Source organism: Zalophus californianus, chromosome 13 (assembly GCF_009762305.2).
Source record: "Zalophus californianus isolate mZalCal1 chromosome 13, mZalCal1.pri.v2, whole genome shotgun sequence".
In the NCBI taxonomy this organism is placed as follows: domain Eukaryota; kingdom Metazoa; phylum Chordata; class Mammalia; order Carnivora; family Otariidae; genus Zalophus; species Zalophus californianus.
Window position 1 is genome coordinate 83,455,180 of NC_045607.1, and position 26,924 is coordinate 83,482,103.

Genomic DNA, 26,924 nt, shown 5'->3' on the forward strand with positions numbered 1-26,924 from the left:
GGATTGCCACCCCAGCTTTCTTTTGGTGTCCATTAGCATGGTAAATGGTTTTCCACCCCCTCACTTTCAATCTGGAGGTGTCTTTGGGTCTAAAATGAGTCTCTTGCAGACAGCATATCGAAGGGTCTTGTTTTTTTATCCAATCTGATACCCTGTGTCTTTTGATTGGAGCATTTAGCCCATTTACATTCAGGGTAACTATTGAAAGAGATGAATTTGGTGCCATTGTATTGCCTGTAAGGTGACTATTACCGTATACTGCCTCTATTCCTTTCTGGTCTGTGTTACTTTTAGGCTCTCTCTTTGCTTAGAGGACTCCTTTCAATATTTCTTGGAGGGCTGCTTTCGTGTTTGCAAATTCCTTTAGTTTTTGTTTGTCCTGGAAGCTTTGTATCTCCTTCTATTTTCAATGACAGCCTAGCTGGATATAGTATTCTTGGCTGCATATTTTTTTTAATTTAGTGCTCTGAATATATCATACCAGTCCTTTCTGGCCTGCCAGGTCTCTCTGGATAGGTCTGTTGCCAGTTTAATGTTTCTACCATTGTAGGTTACAGATCTCTTGTCCCGAGCTGCTTTCAGGATTTTCTCTTTGTCTCTGAGACTCGTAAGTTTTACTATTAGATGTCGGGGTGTGGACCTATTTTTATTGATTTTGAGGGGGGGACTCTCTGTGCCTCCTGGATTTTGATGCCTGTTTCCTTCCCCAGATTAGAGAAGTTCTCTGCTATAATTTGCTCCAATATACCTTCTGCTCCTCTCTCTCTTTCTTCTTTTTCTGGAATCCCAATTATTCTAATATTGTTTTGTCTTATGGTATCACTTATCCCTCAAATTCTGCCCTCATGATCCAGTAGTTGTTTATCTCTCTTTTTCTCAGCTTCTTTATTTTCCATCATTTGGTGTTCTATATCACTAATTTTCTCTTCTGCCTCATTTATCCTAGCAGTTAGAGCCTCCATTTTTTATTGCATCTCATTAATAGCCTTTTTGATTTCGACTTGGTTAGATTTTTAGTTCTTTTATTTCTCCAGAAAGGGTTTCTCTAATATCTTCCATGCTTTTTTCAAGCCCAGCGAGTATCTTTATAATCATCATTCTGAACTCTAGTTCCGACAACTTAGTAATGTCCGTATTGATTAGATACCTGGCAGTCGGTACTGCCTCGTGTTTTTTTTTTGAGGTGATTTTTTTTCCTTCTTGCCATTTTGTCCCAAGAAGAATATAGATGAATGAGAGGACAAAATGCTAACAGGGTAACAACAATCCCAGAAAAATATACGCTGAAGAAATCAGAAGAGATCTGAAATCGGGGGGAAAGAAAGGGGAAAAAAAAGAAAAAGATAAAAAAAAAAGAGTATCAAATATGATCAGGCTGGTGCATAGATCAGTGCCACATGCTAGATTTTGGGTGTATTTTGGTTTGTTTGAAGAAGCTGTCTCCCAAAATTTTAAGGAAAAGCTTATGTATGTACAGAAATAAGGGTAAATATGATGAAGGGATGGAATATGACTGTAAAGATGAAAATTATAAAAGATTTTATAAAAGGAATTGATAAGAAGTTGGTTGAAAAAAGAAAGAAGAGAAATTTTTAAAAAAGGGGGCAGAGAATGTGATCAGGCAAGAGACTAGAACAAAGCCATACACTAGAGATTTAGGGTATATTTTGGTCTGTTAGAAGAAACTGTATCCAAAATTTTAAAGAGTGAACAACTTATATATTTACCAAAATTAAGGTTAACTACCCTGAAGGGATAGAATATCACTCTAAAAATGAAAAATAAAAAGGATTTTTAAAAAAGGGATTGGTGTTCATTGAAAAAGGGAAAAAGAAAAATTGAAAAAAAAAGGAAATTTAAAAAATTAACTTTGAAAGACGAAGGAATCATGTAAAAAAGCCATGAATTCTATGTGCAGTATTCCCCTAGCGCTGAAGTTCTGCCTTTCTCATTGATCGGTAAACTTGGTCTTGGCTGGATGTTCGTGCTGATCTTCTGTGGGAGGGGCCTGTTGCCGTGGTTCCCAAATGTCTTTGCTGGAGGCGGAATTGACCCGCCCTTGTCGGTCCGGGCTAAGTAATCTGCTCCGGTTTGCTCTCGGGAGCTCTTGTTCCCTGCAAGCTCTCGGTACAGCTTTGGAGGACCAGAGTGAAAATGGAGGCCTTCCATTCTCCACCCTGGAGGAGCCAAGAACTCGGGGCCCCGCTCCTCAGTGCGCCCCCAGAGAAAAGCAGTCACTATCGTCTCCCCGGTCTCCGGCCACACTCCGTGCTCACCCGGCCTGTGATAGAGCGTTTCTATGTCTGGCACCCGACCCCGTGTGGAGTCTCCAAACCCAGCAGATCCCTGCGGTGCGCTCCCGCGCCGCTCCCCCCAGGGGAGGAAGGGGAGTCTCCCCGGATCTGCTGCTTGTTGGGTCCCTGCTGGAGGGGCAGTGGCCCGACTGGGCCACGGATCACAGTTTATGGCCACCCCGAGCTGAGAGCCCGCGCCTGGGCTCCGTCTCTGCAGCCGGCTTCCCCGCTCCGATCCCTGGGAGCTCTGCCGCACTCAGGCACCCCCGGCCTTTCTGTGACCCCGAGGGTCCTGAGACCACACTGTCCCGCGAGGGTTCCACCCCCCGCTTAGCCACTGGAGCGCCGTCCCTCCGCGGAGCCGACTTCTAAAAGGTCCGATTTTGTGCTCCGCGGCTCTAGCACTTGCCGGAAGCGGCCGACGGAGGCCCCCTCCCCCGCCGTCTGTCCTCCCGAATATCGCCTCGGATTCACTTCTCCGCACGTCCTACCTTCCAGTAAGTGGTCGCTTTTCTGTTCAGAGAGTTGCTGCTATTCTTTTCTTCAATCTCCTGTTGAGTTCGTAGGTGTTCAGAATGGTTTGGTATTTAGTTGAATTCCTGGGACCAGATGAAATTTAGGTCTCCTACTCCTCCACCATCTTGCTCCTCCCCCCATTTTCTCTGATTTTTAAGGTGGGCTTGGAAGGAGTAACACATAGGGAGGTGGATAACAGAAAGGAAAGTGGCCTTCGGGAGTTTCTGCTTGGACTCATGGGCAGTGGGCTGGCTTTGCAGGCGGCAGAGACAAGTGGGCCAGGGGAGGCTGATCTGGTGCTGTGTAATGTGGAGAGGCCAGGGGCCGGGGGCTGGGTGGGGACACAGGATGCACTCACGTTTTGCAACTGAGTCACATGGGCCAAGGTTCACGGATGCCTTTTCATACAGCGAGCAGGTCACTTAGTAAACACAGTGCATGCGTGACAGAACCAGAGAGGGGCCGTAGGAACCAGACCCACAGTAGATAGAGTCTGCGCCCAGGACCTTGGTCTTGCTGGGGCGACAAGAAGTGGTTCTCAGCCCAGGGATCTTGCACCCCCTTCTCCAGGAGATGCTTGGCAATGTCTGGAGACAGTTTAGGTCAAGCCAGCTAGGGAGGAGGGGTGCTACAGCGTTTCATGGGAGGAGGCGCAGGGTGCTACCAGTATGCACCTGCTAGGCAGCCCCAGCCACCTCTGTCACCTCCCTCCCTCCCCACAGCAGCCAGCCCCCTCTGTCGTGGGCACCTGGTTTGCATATGACCTGCCTGGGTTTCCCCAGAGGACAAGTGCATCCAGGTCCAAGGACGCAGACCAGAGGCAGGAGGCTGAGACCACAAAGGCAGTGCCAGGCCCAGAGACCACACGAGGACTCCTCTTCGCTGGACCACACATCAAGGTGGACACGAAGCTCGCTCTGCGAGCTGTCAGAGCACCATCTAAGCGATTTCTGAACGGGAAGCAGTTTGTTTGTGCCGGGAGCTGATCTTTGATGTCTCTAGGTGGAGTCTGTCTGTAATCAGAGGATTAAACGGCCACATGGTGATGAAAGAGATCTCACTGCTGAAGATGCAGAGCAAGACAAGCAGGGCCTCCGTGGCCGCCCTCAGCAGAGGAGGACAGGGCCCGCGTTCCCCGCTAGGACACAGCCCCACAGCCTTGGTGCCCTGGGATGTGCTGCTCTGTCAGGTGCAGCCATGGGACTGGCCCACCCTGGCTGGGAGGAGAATTTGATCACTGATTTCGGCTAGAATTGCCAGCACCCACTGAAGGCTTTCAGCGGGTTGTGATCGTGGTTTAAAATTCCCTAGACAACATACCTCTTTTTTGCCTCCCTCCCCAGCCGGGACTGTGAGCCAGTGCCGGGGAATGTTCTGGGCTTCCTCAGGGCTCCTGGGAGCATCACACATTTCAGTGCCGTGCCGACGCACCTTGCGATGAATGTAGCAAGCCCCTCTCATTCTGATAAATCGCTGCTTTGAAAATTTGGGCTTGAAACACCTGGGGTCGTTGTTGAATGATGGATTCCACAGGTCCACCGTGGGCTTCCTTGTCCACACGCTCACAGGTGATGACATCACCAGGCTTCCAACACAGCTTGAGAAACGAGGGTGTAAACCATGTAAATAGAACACATTTCTAGAATAGAGTTATAGGCACTGAATCATTTTAATTGCTTTCTTCCCTAGCACTTATTTCTCCTGTCACAATTCCTAAGGCATAAGTATTGGTAGGCGAAGCATCTTAGCCGTTGGCCTGTTCATTTGCTCCATGGTCCTGCCCTCCTGATTTTTTTTTTTTCTTTCCTAAACTAGAGCACTGCTTCCCCTAACTTCCACAGGATCATCATGGTCTGGCTTTCCTGTTACTATAAAGACCTTTGTGACTTCTCCCCCCTCCCTTCCCCCCTTTCCTCCCCTTCCTCTCCCACAATATTTCTTAATCTGCTACACCGTTCAAATGCTGTCATGGGGACCGAATGACCACTTGTGTAATTGGCACCTCCGATAAAATGGCAGCTCAGAAATCCCACTTAATGGGCCCCACCTTGAAGCATTGATTAGGAACGGCAGAGCAAATGCACGGTCTGGCTATTCCAAATGGCCGTCTCTTTAAGCCTCATCTTGCAGCCCATTTCCCCAATCTAGAAACTCATTCACTAAGGGACAAATCAGGGCTCTTAAATCAATTCACACACATGCACAAAACGAACCCACCAGAGCGATGTGAACATTTTTTTTTAGGTAATTGAGAAAATCGAGTCATTCTCTGGCTTTTCAGGGTGCTCTGAAGGCTTCCCAGTGCCTCACAAAACCTACCTGCATAACCCCAGTGGTTAATAGGTGTAAACATTCTAAGCTGGTGGCTTTGTCCAAGGCTGTGAGTCTCACTACTGTGCTGGTTTCTTTGGCATATTTCCCTCTGGTTTCCCACAAATTCCTGGTCTCCAAGTGTGTGACTGGGGAGGGAGAGGTGACAGGGCTCAACCCTCAGGTTGCCCCGCGGGCATCCGCAGCCCCGCCTCCCAGTGCCTGATGCCTGCCTGGACACATTGCAGGTGACAAATACTTACTAGTCAGCAACTGAGAGAGAGGAGGCACTCAAGGGAGAGAGAAATGCCAGGGCCCCGTGAACAGCACAGGCTCATTTATCACAGGTGTTTTTCAAAAAGTCCAACACAGAACCATACCTGTATTTTCTCTTCCCTGTGATTTTCCTAATAACCTTTGTTCTCTCTAGCTGACTTAAGAACACAGTGTAGAATCCATACACAAAGTCTGTGTTAACTGTTCAGGTTATCAGTGAGGCTGTTACCAGTTAACTTTATCATATACGTGAATTTTTTTTTTTAATTTTTTATTGTTATGTTAATCACCATATATTACATCATTAGTTTTTGGTGCAGTGTTCCATGATTCATTGTTTGTTCATAACACCCAGTGCTCCATGCAGAACGTGCCCTCCTCAATACCCATCACCAGGCTAACCCATCCCCCTACCCCCCTCCCCTCTAGAACCCTCAGTTTGTTTTTCAGAGTCCATCATCTCTCATGGTTCGTCTCCCCCTCTGACATACTCCCCTTTTCTTCCTCTTCTATTATCTTCTTCTTTTTCTTTTTTCTTAAAATATGTTGCGTTATTTGTTTCAGAAGTACATATCTGTGATTCAACAGTCTTGCACAATTCACAGCGCTCACCGTAGCACATACCCTCCCCAATATCTATCACCCAGCCACCCCATCCCTCCCACCCCCGACCACTCCAGTAACACTCAGTTTGTTTCCTGAGATTAAGAATTCCTCATATCAGTGAGGTCATGTGATACATGTCTTTCTCTGATTGACTTATTTCACTCAGCATAACACCCTCCAGTTCCATCCACGTCGTTGCAAATGGCAAGATCTCATTCCTTTTGATGGCTGCATAATATTCCATTGTGTATATATACCACATCTTCTTTATCCATTCATCTGTCGATGGGCATCTTGGCTCTTTCCACAGCTTGGCTATGGTGGACATTGCTGCTATAAACATTGGGGTACACGTACCCCTTCGGGTCCCTACATTTGTATCTTTGTGGTAAATACCCAGTAGTGCAATTGCTGGATCGAACGGTAGCTCTAATTTCAACTGTTTGAGGAACCTCCATACTGTTTTCCAGAGGGGTTGCACCAGCTTGCATTCCCACCAACAGTGTAGGAGGGTTCCCCTTTCTCCACATCCCCGCCAACATCTGTCGTTCCCTGACTTGTTAATTTTAGCCATTCTGACGGGTGTGAGGTGGTATCTCATTGAGGTTTTCATTTGGATTTCCCTGATGCCAAGCGATGTTGAGCACTTTTTCATGTGCCTGTTGGCCATTTGGATGTCTTCTTTGGAGAAATGTCTGTTCATGTCTTCTGCCCATTTCTTGATTGGATTATTTGTTCTTTGGGTGTTGAGTTTGATAAGTTCTTTATAGATTTTGGATACTAGCCCTTTATCTGATATGTCATTTGCAAATATTTTCTCCCATTCTGTCGGTTGTCTTTTGGTTTTGTGGACTGTTTCTTTTGCTGTGCAGAAGCTTTTTATCTTGATGAAATCCCAATAGTTCATTTTTGCCCTGGCTTCCCGTGCCTTTGGCGATGTTTCTAGGAAGAAGTTGCTGCGGCTAAGGTCGAAAAGGTTGCTACCTGTGTTCTCCTTTAGGATTTGGATGGACTCCTGTCTCACGTTTAGGTCTTTCAACCATTTGGAGTCTATTTTTGTGTGTGGTGTAAGGAAATGGTCCAGTTTCATTCTTCTGCATGTGGCTGTCCAATTTTCCCAACACCATTTGTTGAAGAGACTGTCTTTTTGCCATTGGACATTCTTTCCTGCTTTGTCAAAAATAAGTTGACCATAGAGTTGAGGGTCCATTTCTGGGCTCTCTATTCTGTTCCATTGATCTATGTGTCTGTTTTTGTGCCAGTACCATACTGTCTTGATGATGACAGCTTTGTAATAGAGCTGGAAGTCCGGAATTGTGATGCCGCCAGCTTTGCTTTTCTTTTTCAGTATTCCTCTGGCTATTCTGGGTCTCTTCTGGTTCCATACAAATTTTAGGATTATTTGTTCCATTTCTTTGAAAAAAGTGGATGGTATTTTGATGGGGATTGCATTGAATGTGTAGATTGCTCTAGGTAGCATTGACATCTTCACAATGTTGATTCTCCCAATCCATGAGCATGGAACGTTTTTCCATTTCTTTGTGTCTTCTTCAATTTCTTTCCTGAGTATTTTATAGTTTTCTGAGTACAGATCCTTTGCCTCTTTGGTTAGATTTATTCCTAGGTATCTAATGGTTTTGGGTGCAATTGTAAATGGGATCGACTCCTTGATTTGTCTCTCTTCTGTCTTGTTGTTGGTGTATAGGAATGCCACTGATTTCTGTGCATTGATTTTATATCCTGCTACTTTACTGAATTCCTGTATGAGTTCTAGCAGTTTTGGGGTGGAGTCTTTTGGGTTTTCCACATACAGTATCATATCATCTGCAAAGAGTGAGAGTTTGACTTCCTCTTTGCCGATTTGGATGCCTTTGATTTCTTTTTGTTGTCTGATTGCTGTGGCTAGGACTTCTAATACTATGTTGAATAGCAGTGGTGAGAGTGGACATCCCTGCCGCGTTCCTGACCTTAGGGGAAAAGCTCTCAGCCTTTCCCCATTGAGAATGATATTCGCTGTAGGTTTTTCGTAGATGGCTTTTATGACATTGAGGTATGTACCCTCTATCCCTATACTCTGAAGAGTTTTGATCAAGAAAGGATGTTGTACTTTGTCAAATGCTTTTTCTGCATCTATTGAGAGGATCATATGATTCTTGTTCTTTCTTTTGTTAATGTATTGTATCACGTTGATTGATTTGCGGATGTTGAACCAGCCTTGCAGCCCAGGGATAAATCCCACTTGGTCGTGGTGAATAATCCTTTTAATGTACTGTTGGATCCTATTGGCTAGTATTTTCGTGAGAATTTTTGCATCCATGTTCATCAAGGATATTGGTCTGTAATTCTCTTTTTTGATGGGGTCTTTGTCTGGTTTTGGGATCAAGGTAATGCTGGCCTCATAAAATGAGTTTGGAAGTTTCCCTTCCATTTCTATTTTTTGGAACAGTTTCAGGAGAATAGGTATTAATTCTTCTTGAAATGTCTGATAGAATTCCCCTGGGAAGCCATCTGGCCCTGGGCTTTTGTTTCTTGGGAGATTTTTTATGACTGTTTCAATTTCCTTAGTGCTTATAGGTCTGTTCAGGTTTTCTATTTCTTCCTGGTTCAATTTTGGTAGTTGATACTTCTCTAGGAATGCACCCATTTCTTCCAGGTTATCTAATTTGCTGGCATAGAGTTGCTCATAATATGTTCTTATAATTGTTTGTATTTCTTTGGTGTTGCTTGTGATCTCTCCTCTTTCATTCATGATTTTGTTGATTTGGGTCATTTCTCTTTTCTTTTTGATAAGTCTGGCCAGGGGTTTATCAATCTTGTTAATTCTTTCAAAGAACCAGCTCCTAGTTTCGTTGATCTGTTCTACTGTTCTTTTGGTTTCTAGTTCATTGATTTCTGCTCTGATCTTTATGATTTCTCTTCTCCTGCTGGGTTTAGGCTTTCTTTGTTGTTCTTTCTCCAGCTCCTTTAGGTGTAGGGTTAGGTTGTGTATTTGAGACCTTTCTTGTTTCTTGAGAAAGGCTTGTATTGCTATATACTTTCCTCTCAGGACTGCCTTTGCTGTATCCCAAAGATTTTGAACAGTTGTGTTTTCATTTTCATTGGTTTCCATGAATTTTTTTAATTCTTCTTTAATTTCTTGGTTGACCCATTCATTCTTTAGTAGGATGCTCTTTAGCCTCCATGTATTTGAGTTCTTTCCAACTTTCCTCTTGTGGTTGAGTTCTAGTTTCAAAGCATTGTGGTCTGAAAATATGCAGGGAATGATCCCAATCTTTTGGTACCGGTTGAGACCTGATTTTGTGACCTAGGATGTGATCAATTCTGGAGAATGTTCCATGGGCACTAGAGAAGAATGTGTATTCCGTTGCTTTGGGATGGAATGTTCTGAATATGTCTGTGAAGTCCATTTGGTCCAGTGTGTCATTTAAAGTCTTTATTTCCTTGTTGATCTTTTGCTTAGATGATCTGTCCATTTCAGTCAGGGGGGTGTTAAAGTCCCCCACTATTATTGTATTGTTGTCAATGTGTTTCTTTGCTTTTGTTATTAATTGCCTTATGTAATTGGCTGCTCCCATGTTAGGGGCATAGATATTTACAATTGTTAGATCTTCTTGTTGGATAGACCCTTTAAGTAGGATATAGTGTCCTTCCTCATCTCTTATTACAGTCTTTGTTTTAAAATCTAGTTTGTCTGATATAAGGATTGCCACCCCAGCTTTCTTTTGGTGTCCATTAGCATGGTAAATGGTTTTCCACCCCCTCACTTTCAATCTGGGGGTGTCTTTGGGTGTAAAATGAGTCTCTTGCAGACAGCATATGGATGGGTCTTGTTTTTTAATCCAATCTGATAGCCTGTGTCTTTTGATTGGGGCATTGAGCCCATTTACATTCAGGGTAACTATTGAAAGGTATGAATTTAGTGCCATTGTATTACCTGTAAGGTGACTGTTAACTGTCTGTTGTCTGTGTTCGTTTCTGCTCTTTGCTGCTTTTAGGTTCTCTCTTTGCTTAGAGGACCCCTCTCAATATTTCTTGGAGGGCTGGTTTCGTGTTTGCAAATTCCTTTAGTTTTTGTTTGTTCTGGAAGCTTTTTATCTCTCCTTCTATTTTCAATGATAGCCTAGCTGGATATAGTATTCTTGGCTGCATATTTTTCTCGTTTAGTGCTCTGAAGATATCTTGCCAGTCCTTTCTGGCCTGCCAGGTCTCTGTGGATAGGTCTGTTGCCAATCTAATGTTTCTACCATTGTAGGTTACATATCTCTTCTCCCGAGCTGCTTTCAGGATTTTCTCTTTGTCTCTGAGACTCGTAAGTTTTACTATTAGATGTCGGGGTGTTGACCTATTTTTATTGATTTTGAGAGGGGTTCTCTGTGCCTCCTGGATTTTGATGCCTGTTTCCTTCCTCACATTAGGGAAGTTCTCTGCTATAATTTGCTCCAATATACCTTCTGCCCCTCTCTCTCTCTCTTCTTCTTCTGGGATCCCAATTATTCTAATGTTGTTTCGTCTTATCGTATCGCTTATCTCTCGAATTCTGCCCTCGTGATCCTGTAGTTGTTTCTCTCTCTTTTTCTCAGCCTCTTTATTTTCCATCATTTGGTCTTCTATATCGCTGATTCTCTCTTCTGCCTCATTTATCCTAGCATTCAGTGCCCCCATTTTTGATTGCACCTCATCAATAGCCTTTTTGATTTCGATTTGGTTAGATTTTAGTTCTTTTATTTCTCCAGAAAGGGTTTCTCTAATAACTTCCACGCTTTTTTCAAGCCCAGCTAGTATCTTTAAAGTCATGATTCTGAACTCTAGGTCTGACATCGTACTAATGTCCGTATTGAGTAGGTCCCTGGCAGACAGTACTACCTCTTCTTCGTTTTGCTGAGGTGATTTCTTTCGTCTTGTCATTTTGTCCAGAGGAGAATAGATGAATGAGAGAACAAAAGGCTAACAGGTTTACAACGTCCCCAGCAAATATACTGTATACAAATCAGAAAAGACCTGAAACCAGGGGAAAGGAAAGGGAAAGAAAGAAGAAAGAAAGAGAAAAAGAAAAAAAAAAGAAAAAAAGATAAAAACAAAAACAAAACAATTCAAAAAAGGCAGAATATGATCAAATATGATCAGGCTAGTGTATAGATCAGTGCCACACACTAGATTTTGGGCGTATTTTGGTCTGTTAGAAAAAAGTGCCTCATAAAATTTTAAAGGAAGAAAGACATATATGTACAAAATAAGGGTTGATACAATGAAGGGATGGAAGATGACTGTAAAGATGAAAATTATAAAAGGTTTTATAAAAGGACTTGGTAAGATAAGTTGTTTGAAAAAAGAAAGAAGATTTAAGGAAAAAAAAAAAGGAAAAAGGGAGAGAATGTGATCAGGCAGGAGACTAGAACAAAGCCATACACTAGTGGTTTAGGGTATATTTTGATCTGTTAGAAGAAACTGTACCTCAAAATTTTAAAGAGAGAACAACTTATATATATATGCCAAAAACAAGGATAACTACTATGAAGGGATAAAATATGACTCTAAAAATGAAAAAAAAATAAAAAATGTTTTTTTTTTAAAAAAAGGCATTTATAAGATGTTGGTTGAAAAAGGGAAAAAGAAAAATAAAAAAAAGTCAACAAAAATTAACTTTGATGAAATAATGAATCATGGTAAAAAAAAAAAAAAAAAAAAAGAAGCCATGAATCTATGTGCAGTATTCCCCTAGCGCTGGAGTTCTCCTATTCTCCTTGATCGATCAACTTGGTCTTGGCTTGCTGGCTGTTTGTGCTGATCTTCTGGGGGAGGGGCCTGTTGCTGTGGTTTCCAAATGTCTTTGCCGGAGGCGGAATTGCCCCGCCCTTGTCGGTCCGGGCTAAGGAAGCTGCTCCAGTTTGCTCTCAGGAGCTTTTGTTCCCTGCAAGCTCTCGGTACAGCTTTGGAGGACCAGGGCGAAAATGGCGGCCTCCCAGTCTCCGCCCGGAGGAGCCGAGAACTCGGGGCCCCACTCCTCAGTGCGCCCCCAGAGAAAAGCAGTCACTCCCGTGTCCCCGGTCTCTGGCCGCACTCCGTGCTCACCCGGCCTGTGACCGAGCGTTGCTATCTCTGGCACCCGACCCCGCTCGGAGTCTCCAAACCCAGCAGATCCCTGCAGTGCGTTCCCGCACCGCTCCTCCCCGGGAAGGAAGGGGAGTCTCCCCGGATCTGCTGCTTGTTGGGTCCCTGCTGGGGGAGCCGTGCCCCGACTGGGCCGCAGATCACAGTTTGTGGCAACCCAGAGCTGAGAGCCCGCGACTCTGCTCCGTCTCTGCAGCCGGCTTCCCTGCTCTGATACCTGGGAGCTCTGCCACACTCAGGCACCCCCTGTCTCTCTGTGACCCCAAGGGTCCTGAGACCACACTGTCCCGGGAGGATTCCACCCCCCGCTTAGCCACTGCAGCGACGTCCCTCCACCGAGCGAACTTTTAAAAGGTCCGATTTTGTGCTCCGCGGCTCTAGCACTTGCCAGAAGCGGCCGGCGGAGGCCCCTCCCCCGCCGTCTATCCTCCCGAATATCGCCTCGGATTCACTTCTCCGCACGCCCTACCTTCCAGTAAGTGGTCGCTTCTCTGTTCAGAGAGTTGTTGCTACTCTCCTGTTCGATCTCCTGTTGAGTTCGTAGGTGTTCAGAATGGTTTGATCCCTATTCAGCTGAATTCCTGAGACCAGACAAAATCTAGGTCTCCTACTCCTCCGCCATCTTGCTCCGCCCCCTACGTGAATTTTTGACTGCACTGCAGGGGGGTGCTTTCGGTGCCCCTGACCCCTGCGTTCTTCAAGGGTCAACTGTACGTGCATTAATATCTGAGTACCACCCCCCAGAAGAAGCCTCTTTCTCATTGTAGAAATGGGTGTTTTTAAGCATAACAGTCGAGACGTGGTATTGTTGGCAAATACGCTGAGGAAAAGAAGCGTGGGAAGCAGTGAGGTCAGAACTAGAACTGCAAGGTGACCACCTGACCTCAGGGTGTCACCCACCGCCTGTTGGGGCTGTAAGGAGCCCGAGGTGGAGGAAGTGGGGGGCAGAGAGTCGAGGCCTCTCTGCTTCTGAGGCAGAAACACAGCGTGAGTGCAGGCCCTGTGACCCCCGCCCCCTGCCGTGGGTGTTGACAGTGGGCCCTGCGTGCGGAAGGCTGGCTCCCCCGTGGACTCTGCCCAGGAGAGCTGCTTCGGCTCATCTGCTGCTCCACTGTGACGTCATCACTTCGTGAACCAGAGAAGTTTCCCAGAGCATGGCTGGTGAGGGCTCCCTGCGCATGCACCCCAAGTCATCCTTAGCCAAACTGCAGCCACTGGGAGGCTCCGATCCTGCAGAAAACCGAGCAGTTCAGAACACGGAGGAGAGGGGCAGAGATGCTGGAGGTGGGAAGTTAAACTGGGCCCCATCAAAACTCACACATCGAGAGGACCAGCTGCTGTCCACCAAGGGCAGTGGGAGACTCAGAGGGCAGGAGCCCTGGGCTCTCACCAGGTAGGAAAGTCAGCCGAAAACAGGGCCCCGTGCACGGCCAAAATGAAAGATTCGGTGGCACAAGTTTTTTTTTATTATGTTAGTCACCATATATTACATCATTAGTTTTTGATGTAGTGTTCCATGATTCATTGTTTTTGTTTAACACCCAGTGCTCCATGTGATATGTGCCCTCCTTAATACCCATCACTGGGCTAACCCATTCCCCCCTACCCCCAACCCCTCTGAAACCTTGTTTGTTTCTCAGAGTCCATAGTCTGTCATGGTTCGTCTCCCCCTCCGATTGACCCCCTTCATTTTTCCCTTCCTAGTATTTTCTTTTATATATATATATATATATATAAATATATATACACACACACACACACACACGTATATAATGTGTTAAATAATACAATATGTTTCAGAGGTACAGGTCTGTGATTCATCAGTCTTACACAATTCACAGCGCTCACCATAGCACATACCCTCCCCAATGTCTATCACCCAGCCACCCCATCCCTCCCACCCCCCCACCACTCCAGCAACCCTCAGTTTGTTTACTGAGATTAAGATTCTCTTATGATTTGTCTCCCTCTCCAGTTTTATCTTGTTTCATTTTTCCCTCCCTTCCCCTATGGTCCTCTGTCTTGTTTCTCAAATGCCTCATATCAGTAAGATCATATAATACTTGTCTTTCTCTGATTGACTTATTTCGCTTAGCATAATACCCTCTAGTTCCATCCACGTTGTTGCAAATGGCAAGATTTTGTGGGGTTTTTTGATGGCTGCATAATAGTCCATTATGTGTGTGTGTGTGTATATATATATATATATATATATATATATACACACACCACATCTTCTTTACCCATTCATCTGTTGATGGATATGTTGGCTCTTTCCACAGTTTGGCTATTGTGGACATTGCTGCTATAAACATTGGGGTGCACGTACCCCTTCGGATCCCTACATTTGTATCTTTGGGGTAAATATCCAGTAGTGAAATTGCAAGGTCATAGGGTAGCTCTATTTTCAACTTTTTGAGGAACCTCCATATTGTTTTCCAGAGTGACTGCACCAGCTTGCATTCCCACCAACAGTGTAGGAGGGTTCCCCTTTCTCCACATCCCCGCCAACATCTGCCGTTTCCTGACTTGTTAATTTTAGCCATTCTGACTGGTGTGAGGTGATATCTCATTGAGGTTTTGATTTGTATTTCCCTAATGCCGAGTGATGTTGAGCACTTTTTCCTGTGTCTGTTGGTCATTGGGATGTCTTCTTTGCAGAAATGTCTGTTCGTGTCTTCTGCCCATTTCCTGATTGGATTATCTGTTCTTTGGGTGTTGAGTTTGATAAGTTCTTTATAGATTTTGGATATTAGCCCTTTATCTGCTGTCATTTGCAAATATCTTCTCCCATTCTGTTGGTTGCCTCTTTGTTTTGTTGACTGTTTCCTTTGCTGTGCAAAAGCTTTTTGTCTTGATGAAGTCCCAATAGTTCATTTTTGCTCTTGCTTCACTAGCCTTTGGAGATGTATCTTGAAAGAAGTTGCTTTGGCCGATGTCTAGGATTTTGATGGATTCCTGTCTCACATTGAGGTCTTTAATCCATTCTGAGTTTATCTTTGTGCATGGTGTTAGAGAATGGTCGAGTTTCATTCTCCTGTATATAGCTGTCCAATTTTCCCAGCAACATTTATTGAAGAGACTGTCTTTTTTCCATTGCATATTTTTTTCCTGCTTTGTCGAATATTATTTGACCATAGAGTTGAAGGTCTGCATCTGGGCTCTCTCTCTCTATTCTGTTCCATTGGTTTTTTTGCCAGTACCATGATGTCTTGGTGATCACTGCTTTGTAATATAGCTTGAAATAGGGCAACGTGATGCCCCCAGCTTTGTTTTTCTTTTTCAACATTTCCTTGGCAGTTTGGGGTGTTTTCTGATTCCATACAAATTTTAGGATTGTTTGTTCCAGCACTTTGAGAAATGTCATAGGAATTTTGATTGGGATGGCGTTGAAGGTATAGATTGCTCTGGGTAGCACAGACATTTTAACAATGTTTATTCTTCCGATCCATGAGCATGGAATGTTTTTCCATCTTTTTGTGTCTTCTTCAGTTTCTTTCATGAGTGTTCCGTAGTTCCTAGAGTATAGATCCTTTATCTCTTTGGTTAGGTTTATTCCGAGGTCTCTTACGGTTTTTGGTGCTATTGTAAATGGAATCGATTCTCTAATTTCTCTTTCTGCAGTTGTATTGTCAGTGTATAAGAAAGCAACTGATTTCTGTGCATTGATTTTGTATCCTGCCACATTACTGAATTGCCGTATGAGTTCTAGTAATTTGGGGGTGGAGTCTTTTGAGTTTTCCACATAAAGTATGTCATCTGCAAAGAGAGGGAGTTGACTTCTTCTTTGCCAGTTTGAATATCTTTTATTTCTTTTTGTTGTCTGAATGCTGTTGCTAGGACTTCTAGTACTATGTTGAACAATAGTGGTGAGAGTGGGCATCCTTGACGTGTTCCTGACCTTAAGGGAAAGGCTCTCATCTTTTCCCCATTGAGGATGATATTCGCTGTGGGTTTTTCATAGATGGATTTTATGAAGTTGAGGAATGTTCCCTCTATCCCTATACTCTGATGAGTTTTAATCAGGAAAGGATGCTGTATTTTGTCAAATGCTTTTTCTGCATCAACTGAGAGGACCATGTGTTTCTTCTCTCTCTTATTAATGTGTTCTATCACATTGATTGCAAATGTTGAACCACCCTTCCATCCTGGGGATAAATCCCACTTAGTCGTGGTGGATGATCCTTTTAACGTGTTGTTGGATCTTATTAGCTAGGATTTTGTTGAGGATTTTGGAATCCATAATCATCAGGGATATCGGCCTGAAATTCTCCTTTTTGATGGGGTCTTTGCCTGGTTTGGGGATTAAGGTAATGCTGGCCTCATAGAATGAGTCTGGAAACTTTTCTTCTGTTTCTATTTTTTGAAGCACCTTCAGGAGATTGGTATTATTTCGTCTTTGAATGTTTGGTAAATTCCCCAGGGAATCCATCAGGCCCTGGACTCTTGTTTTTTGGGAGGTTTTTCATCACTCCTTCAATCTTGTTACTGGTTATTGGCCTATTCATTCAGGTTGTCAGTTTCTTCCTGTTTCGGTCTTGGTAGTTTATAGGTTTCCAGGAATGCATCCATTTCTTCCAGGTTGCTTAATTTATTGGCATATAGTTGTTGATAATAATTTCTAATAATTGTTTCTATGTCCTTGGTGTTAGTTGTGATCTCTCCCCCATTTCATTCATAATTTTATTTATTTGCATCCTTTCTCTTTTGGATAAGTCTGGCCAGTGGTTTATCGATCTTATTCTTTCAAAGAATCAGCTTCTAGTTTCATTGATCTGGTCTACTGTGTTTCTGGTTTCTAGTTCATTGAGCTCTGCTCTAATCTTAATTATTTTTCTTTTAATGTGTGGCCTAGGCATCATTTGTTGCTTTTTCTCTAGCTCTTTAAGGTGTAAAGTTAGTTGGTGAATGTGGGATTTTCCTGTTTTTTGAGTGGGGCTTGGATGGCTATGTATTTCCCCCTTAGGCCCGCCTTTGCGGTATCCCATAGGTTTTAGACCAATGTGTTTTCAATCTCATTGGTTTCCATGAATTGTTTAAGTTCTTCTTTGATTTCCTGGTTGACCCAAACATTCTTGAGCAGAGTGGTCTTTAGCTTCCAAGTGTTTGAATTTCTGCCACATTTTTTCTTGTGATTGAGTTCCAGTTTTATTTTATTTTATTTTTTTTGAAGTGAACATAACCTCATGATTTTATTGTCTTCCTAATATAAACAAAATATGAAGCTTAGAACTGGATCACCTGGCCCTTTCTCTTATCTCCTCCCAGTTCAAAATGCTTGCATCTCTTAATAGCCAGCATTCTCTTAGATCTGCAGTTGGGCTCAACACATTCAAGCCTCAGCACAATCTTCTTTGTAGATTTTCCAGAAAATCGGCTTAGTCTGCCCACCATAGCCACTCTGCTTCCTGTCATAACGCCGCTTTCCCTGGGCATAAAGAGAATCTTTGCCCTTCTTGTACCTTGTCACTTTGTGGAGCTGGTGCTTGCCACACTTCTTGCAGAAAGTCCAGCGGGTTTTAGGAATGTTCACCATGTTTGCAAGAGCGCTATCGGCACAGAAAGTGAGTTCCAGTTTTAAAGCATTATTGTCTGAGAAGATGCAGGGAATAATCTCAATCTTTTGGTATCAGTTGAGACCTGATTTGTGACCCAGTATGTGGTCTATTCTGGAAAAAGTTCTGTGTGTGCTCAAGAAGAATGAGTATTCTGTTGTTTTAGGGTGGAATGTTCTGTATATATCTATGAGGTCCATCTGGTCCAGTGTATCATTCAAAGCTCTTGTTTCTTTGTTGATATTCTGCTTAGATGATCTTTCTATTGCTGAGAGTGGAGTATTGAGGTCTCCTACAATTAACGTGTTATTATCAATATGACTCTTTATTTTGGTTTACAGTTGGCTTATGTAGATGGCTGCTCCCATGTTGAGGGCATAGATATTTACAATTGTTAGATCTTCTTGTTCGATAGACCCTTTAAGAATGATATAGTGTCCTTCTGTGTCTCTGACTACAGTCTTCAGCTTAAATACTAATTTGTCTGGTATAAGAATTGCTACCCCAGCTTTCTTTTTATGTCCGTTGGTATGGAAGATGGATCTGCATCCCTTCAGTTTCAGTCTGGATGTATCTTTAGGTTCAAAATGAGTCTCTTGTAGACAGTATATGGATGGGTCCTTTTTATCCAATCTGCAACCCTGTGCCATTTTATGGGAGCATTTAGGCCGTTCATCTTGAGAGTGATTATTGAAAGATATGAATTGATTGTCATGATGTTGCCTGTGAGGTCTTTGTTTCTTATCCCTCTTGGGGTCTTTCTCCTTTTATAGAACCCCCCTTAATATTTCTTGCAGGACCAGCTTAATGGTCATATACTCTTTCAGCGTCTGCTGTTCTTGGACGCTCTGCATCTCTCCATCCATTCTCAATGACAGCCTTGCCAGATAAAATATTCTTGGCTGCATGTTCTTCTCGTTTAGTACCCTGAATATGTCTTGCCAGCCTTTCTGGCTTGCCAGGTGTCTGTGGACAGGTCTGATGTTATTCTGATGTTCTTCCCTCTGTATGTAAGGAATCTCTTCCCCCTAATTGCCCTTAAGATGGTTTCCTTGGTTTTAAGATTTGTGAGATTTACAATTACATGCTGGGGCGTTGGCCTGTTTTCCTTGATCTTGGGAGGGTTCCTCTCTGCCTCTAAGACACAAATATTTGTTTCATTCCCCAGATTAGGGAAGTTCTCAGCTATGATTTGCTCAGATATATCTTCTAGTCCTCTCTCTCTCTCTACCCCCTCAGGAATCCCAGTAATTCTGACATTGGACCGTTTCATGGTGTCACTTATTTCTCTGATTCTGTTTTTGTGGATTTTGAGCTGTTTCTCCCTGGCCTCCTCTTTACCCTTCTTTTCTATCAATTGGTCTTCTAGATCACTAATTCGTTCTTCTGCCTCATTTACCCTGGCTGTTAGAGTGTCTAGATTAGATTGGATCTCATTGATAGCATTTTTAAGTTCTGCCAGTTCAGCTTTCATTTCTGCCCTTAGAGACTCTATGTTGCCATTAATCGATTTCTCCATTTTAGCTATTGTCTTCACAAGTGCTACCCTGAATTCCATTTCTGACATCTTGGTTATATCTGTATCCATTTGTAAATCTGTGGCAGAAGTCACAGTCTCGGTCTTTCCTGTTTTGGGGGTTCCTCCTCCTAGTCATTCTGTTGAGGGGTGGTTGAGGGAATGTATAGAGTCCAAATTATTGACCACAACCCAAGCAAGATGCACCTGTTTTATAGGGACCTTAGGGTTGTCGGCCTCTTGTTCTCCCAGCCTGTCTTCTGGGGGAGGGGTCTGCCACGCTGTTACTCAGGCAACCCTGTTTGGGCAGAGTTGTCCTGCCCCCTGTGGGGGGGATGGGCTCAGTGAAAACCGGTTTGGGGGGGCTTTTGTTCTCTGGCGACTTTCCGCATCTCTGCTGAGAGTCAGAACAGAAGAGACGATTTCCAATCCTCTGCCTCAGAACAGAGAGATCACAGTCTGTTCTTCAGTGAGCTCTCCAGGGCACAGCGTCCTGGGTTGTGTGCCCCTCACCTGGGCTCCCAGTCCTCGCCTCCCAGTCAGGGCACGTCTCTGCCCTTTGTGCTTCTAAAACCGCCAGCCGCCCCCAGTTTGCATGCGTGGCCCTGCTGCTCCGGGTTTCCATCCGGGGGGCTGCCCTAAAGTCCATTCCCCGCCTCCACCAGTCTGCCAGTCTGTGCCTGGTCCCCAGCTCGGGAGGCTATCACTCACTGGCGGTGCAGGATCCACACGGCTCCCTCCCCCTTCCGTTTATCCTCCAATATCTGCCAGCGGAATCACAGCTCCCCGCTTTATACCTTTAAACCAACTGCCTGTGATATTCTGTTTGTAGAGATCCAGATATATCTTCTTACATCTCAGGCTGATTTCATGGGTGTTCAGAGTGGTCTGGTAGATATCCAGCTCAATTCGGGGGACCGGTTGGAATAGGGTCCCCTACTTATCTGACATCTTTTCCTCTCCCCCCGAGTATTCTATAGTTTTCTGACTGCAGATTCTCTGCCTCTTTGGTTAGATTTATTCTTAGGTATCTTATGGTTTTGGGTGCAATTGTGAATGGGATCGACTCCTTGATTTGTCTCTCTTCTGTCTTGTTGGTGGTGTATAGGAATGCCACTGATTTCTGTGCATTGATTTTATATCCTGCCACTTTACTGAATTCCTGTATGAGTTCTAGCAGTTTTGGGGTGGAGTCTTTTGGGTTTTCCACATAAAGTATCATATCACCTGCAAAGAGTGAGAGTATGACATCTTCTTTGCCGATTTGGATGCCTTTTATTTCTTTCTGTTGTCTGATTGCTGAGGCTAGGATTTCTAGGACTGTGTTGAATAGCAGTGGTGATAGTGGACATCACTGTCATGTTCCTGACCTTAGGGGAAAAGATCTCAGCTTTTCCCCATTGAGAATAATATTCGCTGTGGGTTTTTCATAGATGGCTTTTATGATATTGAGGTTTGTACTCTCTATCGCTACACTCTGAAGAGTTTTAATCAAGAAAGGATGCTATACTTTGTCAAATGTTTTTTCTGCATCTTTGAGAGGATCCCATGGTTCTTGTTCTTTCCTTTATTAACATATTGTATCACATTGATTTGTGGATGTTGAACCAACCTTGCAGCCCAGGAATAAATCCCACTTGGTCATGGTGAATAATCCTTTTAATGTACCATTGGATCCTATTGGCTAGTATTTTGGTGAGAATTTTTGCAACCATGTTCATCAGGGATACTGGCCTGTAGTTCTCCTTTTTGATGGGGTCTTTGTCTGGTTTTGGGATCAAGGTAATGTCAACCTCATAAATGAGTTTGGAAGTTTTCTTTACATTTCTACTTTTTGGAACAATTTCAGAAGAATAAGTATTAATTCTTTGTTAAATGTTTGATAGAGGGGCACCTGGGTGGCTCAGTCGTTAGGCATCTGCCTTCGGCTCAGGTCATGATCCCAGGTTCCTGGAATCGAGCCCCGCATCAGGCTCCCTGCTTGGCAGGAAGCCTGCTTCTCCCTCTCCCACTCACCCTGCTTGTGCTCCTGCTCTCGCTATCTCTCTCTGTGTCAAATAAATAAATTCAAAAGTCTTTTTTAAAAAATCTTAAAAAAAAAAATGTTTGGTAAAACTCCCCTGGGAAGCCATCTGGCCCTGGGCTCTTGTTTGTTGGGAGATTTTTGATTACTGCTTCAATTTCCTTAGTGGTTATCGGTCTGTTCAGGTTTTCTGTTTCTTCCTGGTTCATTTTGGTAGTTTATACATCTCTGGAATGCATCCATTTCTTCCAGATTGTCTAATTTGCTGGCGTATAGTTGCTCATAATATGTTCTTATAATTGTTTGTATTTCTTTGGTGTTGGTTGTGATCTCTCCTCTTTCATTCATGATTTTATTTATTTGGGTCGTTTCTCTTTTCTTTTTGATAAGTCTGGCCAGCGGTTTATCAATCTTGTTAATTCTTTCAAAGAACCAGCTACTAGTTTTGTTGATCTGTTCTACTGTTCTTTTGGTTTCTACTTCATTGATTTCTGCTCTGATCTTTATTATTTCACTTCTCCTGCTGGGCGTAGGCTTTATTTGCTCTTCTTTCTCCAGCTCCTTTAGGTGTAGGATTAGGTTGTGTATTTGAGACCTTTCTTATTTCTTGAGAAAGGCTTGTATTGCTATATACTTTCCTTTCAGGACTGCCTTTGCTGCATCCCAAAGGTTTTGAACAGTTGTGTTTTCATTTTCATTTGTTTCCATGAATTTTTTTAATTCTTTAATTTCCTGGTTGACCCATTCATTCTTTAGTAGGATGCTCTTTAGCCTCCATGTATTTGAGTTCTTTCCGACTTTCCTCTTGTGATTGAGTTTGTTTCAGAGCATTGTGGACCGAAAATATGCAGCGAATGATCCCAATCTTTTGGTGCTGGTTGAGACCTGATTTGTGACCTAGGATGTGATCTATTCTGGAGAATGTTCTATCGGTACTAGAGAGGAATGTGTATTCTGTGGCTTTGGGATGGAACGTTCTGAATATATCTGTGAAGTCCATTTGGTCCAGTGTGTCATTTAAAGCCTTTATTTCCTTGGTGATCTTTTGCTTAGATGATCTGTCCATTTCAGTGAGGGGGTTTTAAAGTCCCCCACTATTATTGTATTGTTGTCAATGTGTTTCTTTTGTTATTAATTGCCTTATATAATTGGCTGCTCCCATGTTAGGGGCATAGATAGTTATAATTGTTAGATCTTCTTGTTGGATAGACCCTTTAAGTAGGATATAGTGTCCTTCCTCATCTCTTATTATAGTCTTTGGTTTAAAATCTAATTTGTCTGATATAAGGATTGCCACCCCAGCTTTCTTTTGGTGTCCATTAGCATGGTAAATGGTTTTCCACCCCCTCACTTTCAATCTGGAGGTGTCTTTGGGTCTAAAATGAGTCTCTTGCAGGCAGCATATCAAAGGGTCTTATTTTTTTATCCAATCTGATACCCTGTGTCCTTTGATTGGGGCATTTAGCCCATTTACATTCAGGGTAACTATTGAAAGAGATGAATTTGGTGCCATTGTATCACCTGTAAGGTGACTATTACTGTATATTGTCTCTATTCCTTTCTGGTCTGTGTTACTTTTAGGTTCTGTCTTTGCTTAGAGGACCCCTTTCAATCTTTCTTGTAGGGCTGCTTTGGTGTTTGCAAATTCTTTTAGTTTTTTTTTTGTCCTGGAAGCCCTTTATCTCTCCTGCTAGTTTCAGTGACAGCTTAGCTGGATATAGTATTCTTGGCTACATATTTTTCTCATTTAGGGCTCTGAATATATCATGCCAGTCCTTTCTGGCCTACCAGGTGCCTGTGGATAGATGTGCTGCCAATCTAATGTTTCTACCATTGTAGGTTACAGACCTCTTGTCCCGAGCTGCTTTCAGGATTTTCTCTTTGTCTCTGAGACTCGTAAGTTTTACTGTTAGATGTCGGATGTTGACCTATTTTTATTGATTTTGAGGGGGGTTCTCTCTGCCTCCTGGATTTTGATGCCTGTTTCCTTCCCCAAATTTGGCAAGCGCTCTGCTATAATTTGCTCCAGTATACCTTCTCCCCCGCCTTTCTTTTTCTTCTGGGATCCCAGAAGATACCACTTGTCTTGTGGTATCACTTATCCCTCAAATTCTGCCCTCATGATCCAGTAGTTGTTTATCTCTCTTTTTTCTCAGCTTCTTTAGTCTCCGTCATTTGGTCTTCTATATCACAAATTCTCTCTTCTGCCTCATTTATCCTAGCAGTTAGAGCCTCCATTTTTTATTGCCCCTCATTAATAGCCTTTTTGATTTTGACTTGGTTAGATTTAAGTTCTTTTATTTCTCCAGAAAGGGATTCTCTAGTATCTTCCATGCTTTTTTCAAGCCCAGCAAGTATCTTTATAGTCATCATTCTAAACGCTAGTTCTGACATCTTACGAATGTCCGTATTGATTAGGTCCCTGGCAGTCAGTACTGCCTCTTGGTTTTGTTTCTTTTTTTTTTTTTTTAGGTGAGTTTTTCTGTCTTGCCATTTTGTCCAGAGAGTAGATGAATGAGAGAATAAAATGTTAAAAGGATAACAACAACTCCAGAAAAATGTACACTAAACATATCAGAAGAGACCTGAAACCAGGGGCAAAAGAGGGAAAGAAAAAAAAAAAAAGAATATGTTCAGGCTGGTGAATAGATGAGAGCCACACACTAGATTTTGGGCGTATTTTGGTCTTTTAGAAGCAGCTGCCTCCCAAAATTTTAAAGAAAGAAGAACTTATGTATGTACAAAAATAAGGGTAAATATGATTAAGGGTTGGAATATGAGTATAAAGATGAAAATTATAAAAGATTTTATAAAAGGAATTGATGAGAAGTTGGTTGAAAAAAGAAAAAAGATAATTTCAAAAAAAGGAGGGGGGATAGAGAATGTGATCAGGCAGGAGACTAGAACAAAGCCATACACTAGAGATTTAGGGTATATTTTGTTCTGTTAGAAGAAACTGTATCCCAAAATTTTAAAGAGAGAAAAACATATACACACACACACACACACACACAAAATAAGGTTAACTACAATGAAGGGATAGAATATGACTCTAAAAATGAAAATTAAGAAAGATTTTTTTTAAAGATATTTTTTATGTATTTATTTAACAGAGAGGCAGAGAGCACAGGTAGGCAGAGGGGCAGGCAGAGGGAAAGGGAGAAGCCGACTTTCTGCTGAGCAGGGAGCCCGATGCGGGGCTCAATCCCAGGACCCTGGGATCATGACCTGAGTCGAAGGCAGTCCCTTAACTGGCTGAGCCACCCAGGCGCCCCAAGAAAGATTTTTTTAAAAGGAGTTGCTAAGATGTTTGAAAAAGGGGAAAAGGAAAAGAAAATAAAAATTTAAAAAATTAACTTTGAAAGACTAAGGAATCATGATAAAAAAGCCATGAATTCTATGTGCAGTATTCCCCTAGCGCTGGAGTTCTCCGTTCTCCTTGGTGGATGAACTTGGTCTTGGCTTGCTGGCTGTTCGTGCTGATCTTCTGGGGGAGGGGCCTGTGGCCATGGTTCCCAAATGTCTTTGCTGGAGGTGGAATTGCCCCACCCTTGTGTGTCTGGGCTAAGTAATCTCCGGTTTGCTCTCGGGAGCTTTTGTTCCCTGCAAGCTTTTGGTACAGCTTTGGAGGATGAGAGTGAAAATGGCGGCCTCCCAATCTCCACCCGGAGGAGCCAAGAACTCAGGGCCCCGCTCCTCAGTGCGCTCCAGAGAAAAGCAGTCAATCACTCCTGTCTCCCCGGTCTCCGGCCACACTCCGTGCTCACCCGGCCTGTGACTGAGCGTTTCTATCTCTGGCACCCGACCCCGTGTGGAGTCTCCAAACCCAGCAGATCCCTGCGGTGCGCTCCCGCGCCGCTCCTCCCGGGGGAGGAAGGGGAGTCTCCCCGGCTCTGCCGCTTGTTGGGTCCCTGCTGGAGGAGCAGTGGCACAACATGGTGGCACAAGTTTGTTCTGATTATCTCTGTAGCTGCTTTGTTGAGCAAACCTTACTCCTTGTGAATGATACACACCCTCCCGTTGTCTATATGGGGGATCGTGGTGTCAGTGAAAATGCTTGCGTTTGAAAACAACAGGTGTGGGGTTGGATCCCGCTGCCGGTGTGCGTTGCTGAGTATGTCTGAGCCTGTTTTTTCTTCTGTAAAATGGACATAGTTATAACTGCAGTTTGTCAAGGAGACTGAGGCTCCTATGGGTGGCAAGAGTCCATGCTCAGTGACAGGTAGTTCGGCTGGTTTCATCATCGGGACAGAGTGTGATGGACGGTGACGGTGGGGTGCTCACACATGGTGCAGACACGGTGGTGGCCGACTGGTCATCAGGCCCCGCAGCTCCCCCACCAGCCATCACTCCCACCCCACCAGGCTCCCCACGCTCTCGGAGCACACTGGCCACAGGTCCAAGAGGTACATCACCTCTTCGGAGCCTGAGTTGGTTCATCTAGCAGTGGGTTGTCCCTGCCCGGGCACCGTCAGCCTGTGTGCGGGGCTGCTTCACGAGTCCCCAGAATAAGAGAAGAAAACCCCTTGAGGTTCCTTTTGCCTTGGGTGCTGTCAGCTTTGATATCTTCTGCCTCCCTCGCTGGCTGCCATCTCCACCGTGCCCCAATCACGTTTCAGGGCCTGAAGAACCAGCCCCGGGTGAAGCTGAACATCGTGAGGTGTCCGCCAGTGACCACCGTGTTGATCAGGAGACCGGACCTGCGCTACCAGCTGGGTTTCAGTGTCCAGAACGGAATCGTAAGTACGGCTCCACACTTCCTCCCAGAAGTCTGGCTACATAGAATTCTGGCACAGTGTTTGGTTTTACATTTTTATTTTTTTAAAGCCAGGCAGGTCCCCAAATGAATCCAGCAAGGAGAGGGCTGGCTGGGGGAGGGCCACCCTGCTTCCTCCGTGGGCAGATCCCCTTCGAGCAGAGAATTCTGTGCCTTCCACAGGAGAAGAAAAAGGCGCTAGCCGCAGTCAGGGCCCTGAGTCTCTCGGTGACGGTGCAGGGTGGCGCTGGGACGTGCCTCCAAGCGCTTCTTCCCCCTCCGGCCCTGGGTGTGCAGCGCGGGGGCTGGGTGGGCTCCCCGGTGATTCCAGGCACCGCCCGGTGGGGCGCCCCTGGACCTGTGGCGCATGAATGGCCTCCGCCTTGCCTTTGTAACCTGAAATAGCACTGTAGGGCTAAAGAGTATTTTCATCACTTGGATGTCTGCCTTGAAACAATACTTCCTTTATTTCTTTATTGTGGTGAAATACACAGAGTGCTAAGTTTACCATGGAAACGATTTTTTTTTTTAAGATTTATTTATTTTGAGAGAGAGAGTACATGAGGGGGGGAGGGTTAGAGGGAGAAGCAGACTCCCCGCTGAGCAGGGAGCCTGATGCAGGACTCGATCCCGGGACTCCAGGATCATGACCTGAGCCGAAGGCAGTTGCTTAACCAACTGAGCCACCCAGGCGCCCATGGAAACGATTTTTAAGCATATAGTTCTGTAGCATGAAGTACATTCATTCACAGTGGTATAACCACCACCACTAGTTCTTTCCAGAACTTTTTCTTCATCCCAAGCCGAAACTCCGTACTCAGTACTATTCCCTTTTGTCCTGGTTTGTCTTGTTCTGGACTCAACAGGAGGTCTGGGCTTTGATGATAGTCCCGTTCTGTCTGTGACCTTCTTTACTTTTAGGTTTTGGATATGCCCTCCTTCTGTTTTGCCTCCATCTTTCCAG

At 44.1% G+C, this 26,924-nt stretch overlaps 1 protein-coding gene and 1 pseudogene across 5 annotated transcripts in view; one reads left to right on the forward strand and one right to left on the reverse strand.

Moving 5' to 3' along the window:
• The window catches only part of APBA1 (amyloid beta precursor protein binding family A member 1), a 214,227-nt gene that overhangs the window by 181,581 nt on the left and 5,722 nt on the right, over positions 1 to 26,924 (forward strand). For all 5 annotated transcript variants that reach the window (XM_027615657.2, XM_027615658.2, XM_027615660.2 and 2 more), the window contains one exon: positions 25,824 to 25,943. In XM_027615657.2, the coding sequence (XP_027471458.1) occupies positions 25,824 to 25,943 (120 nt within the window). The remainder of the gene's footprint in view (positions 1 to 25,823; positions 25,944 to 26,924) is intronic.
• LOC113934504 lies at positions 17,337 to 17,646 on the reverse strand (annotated as a pseudogene).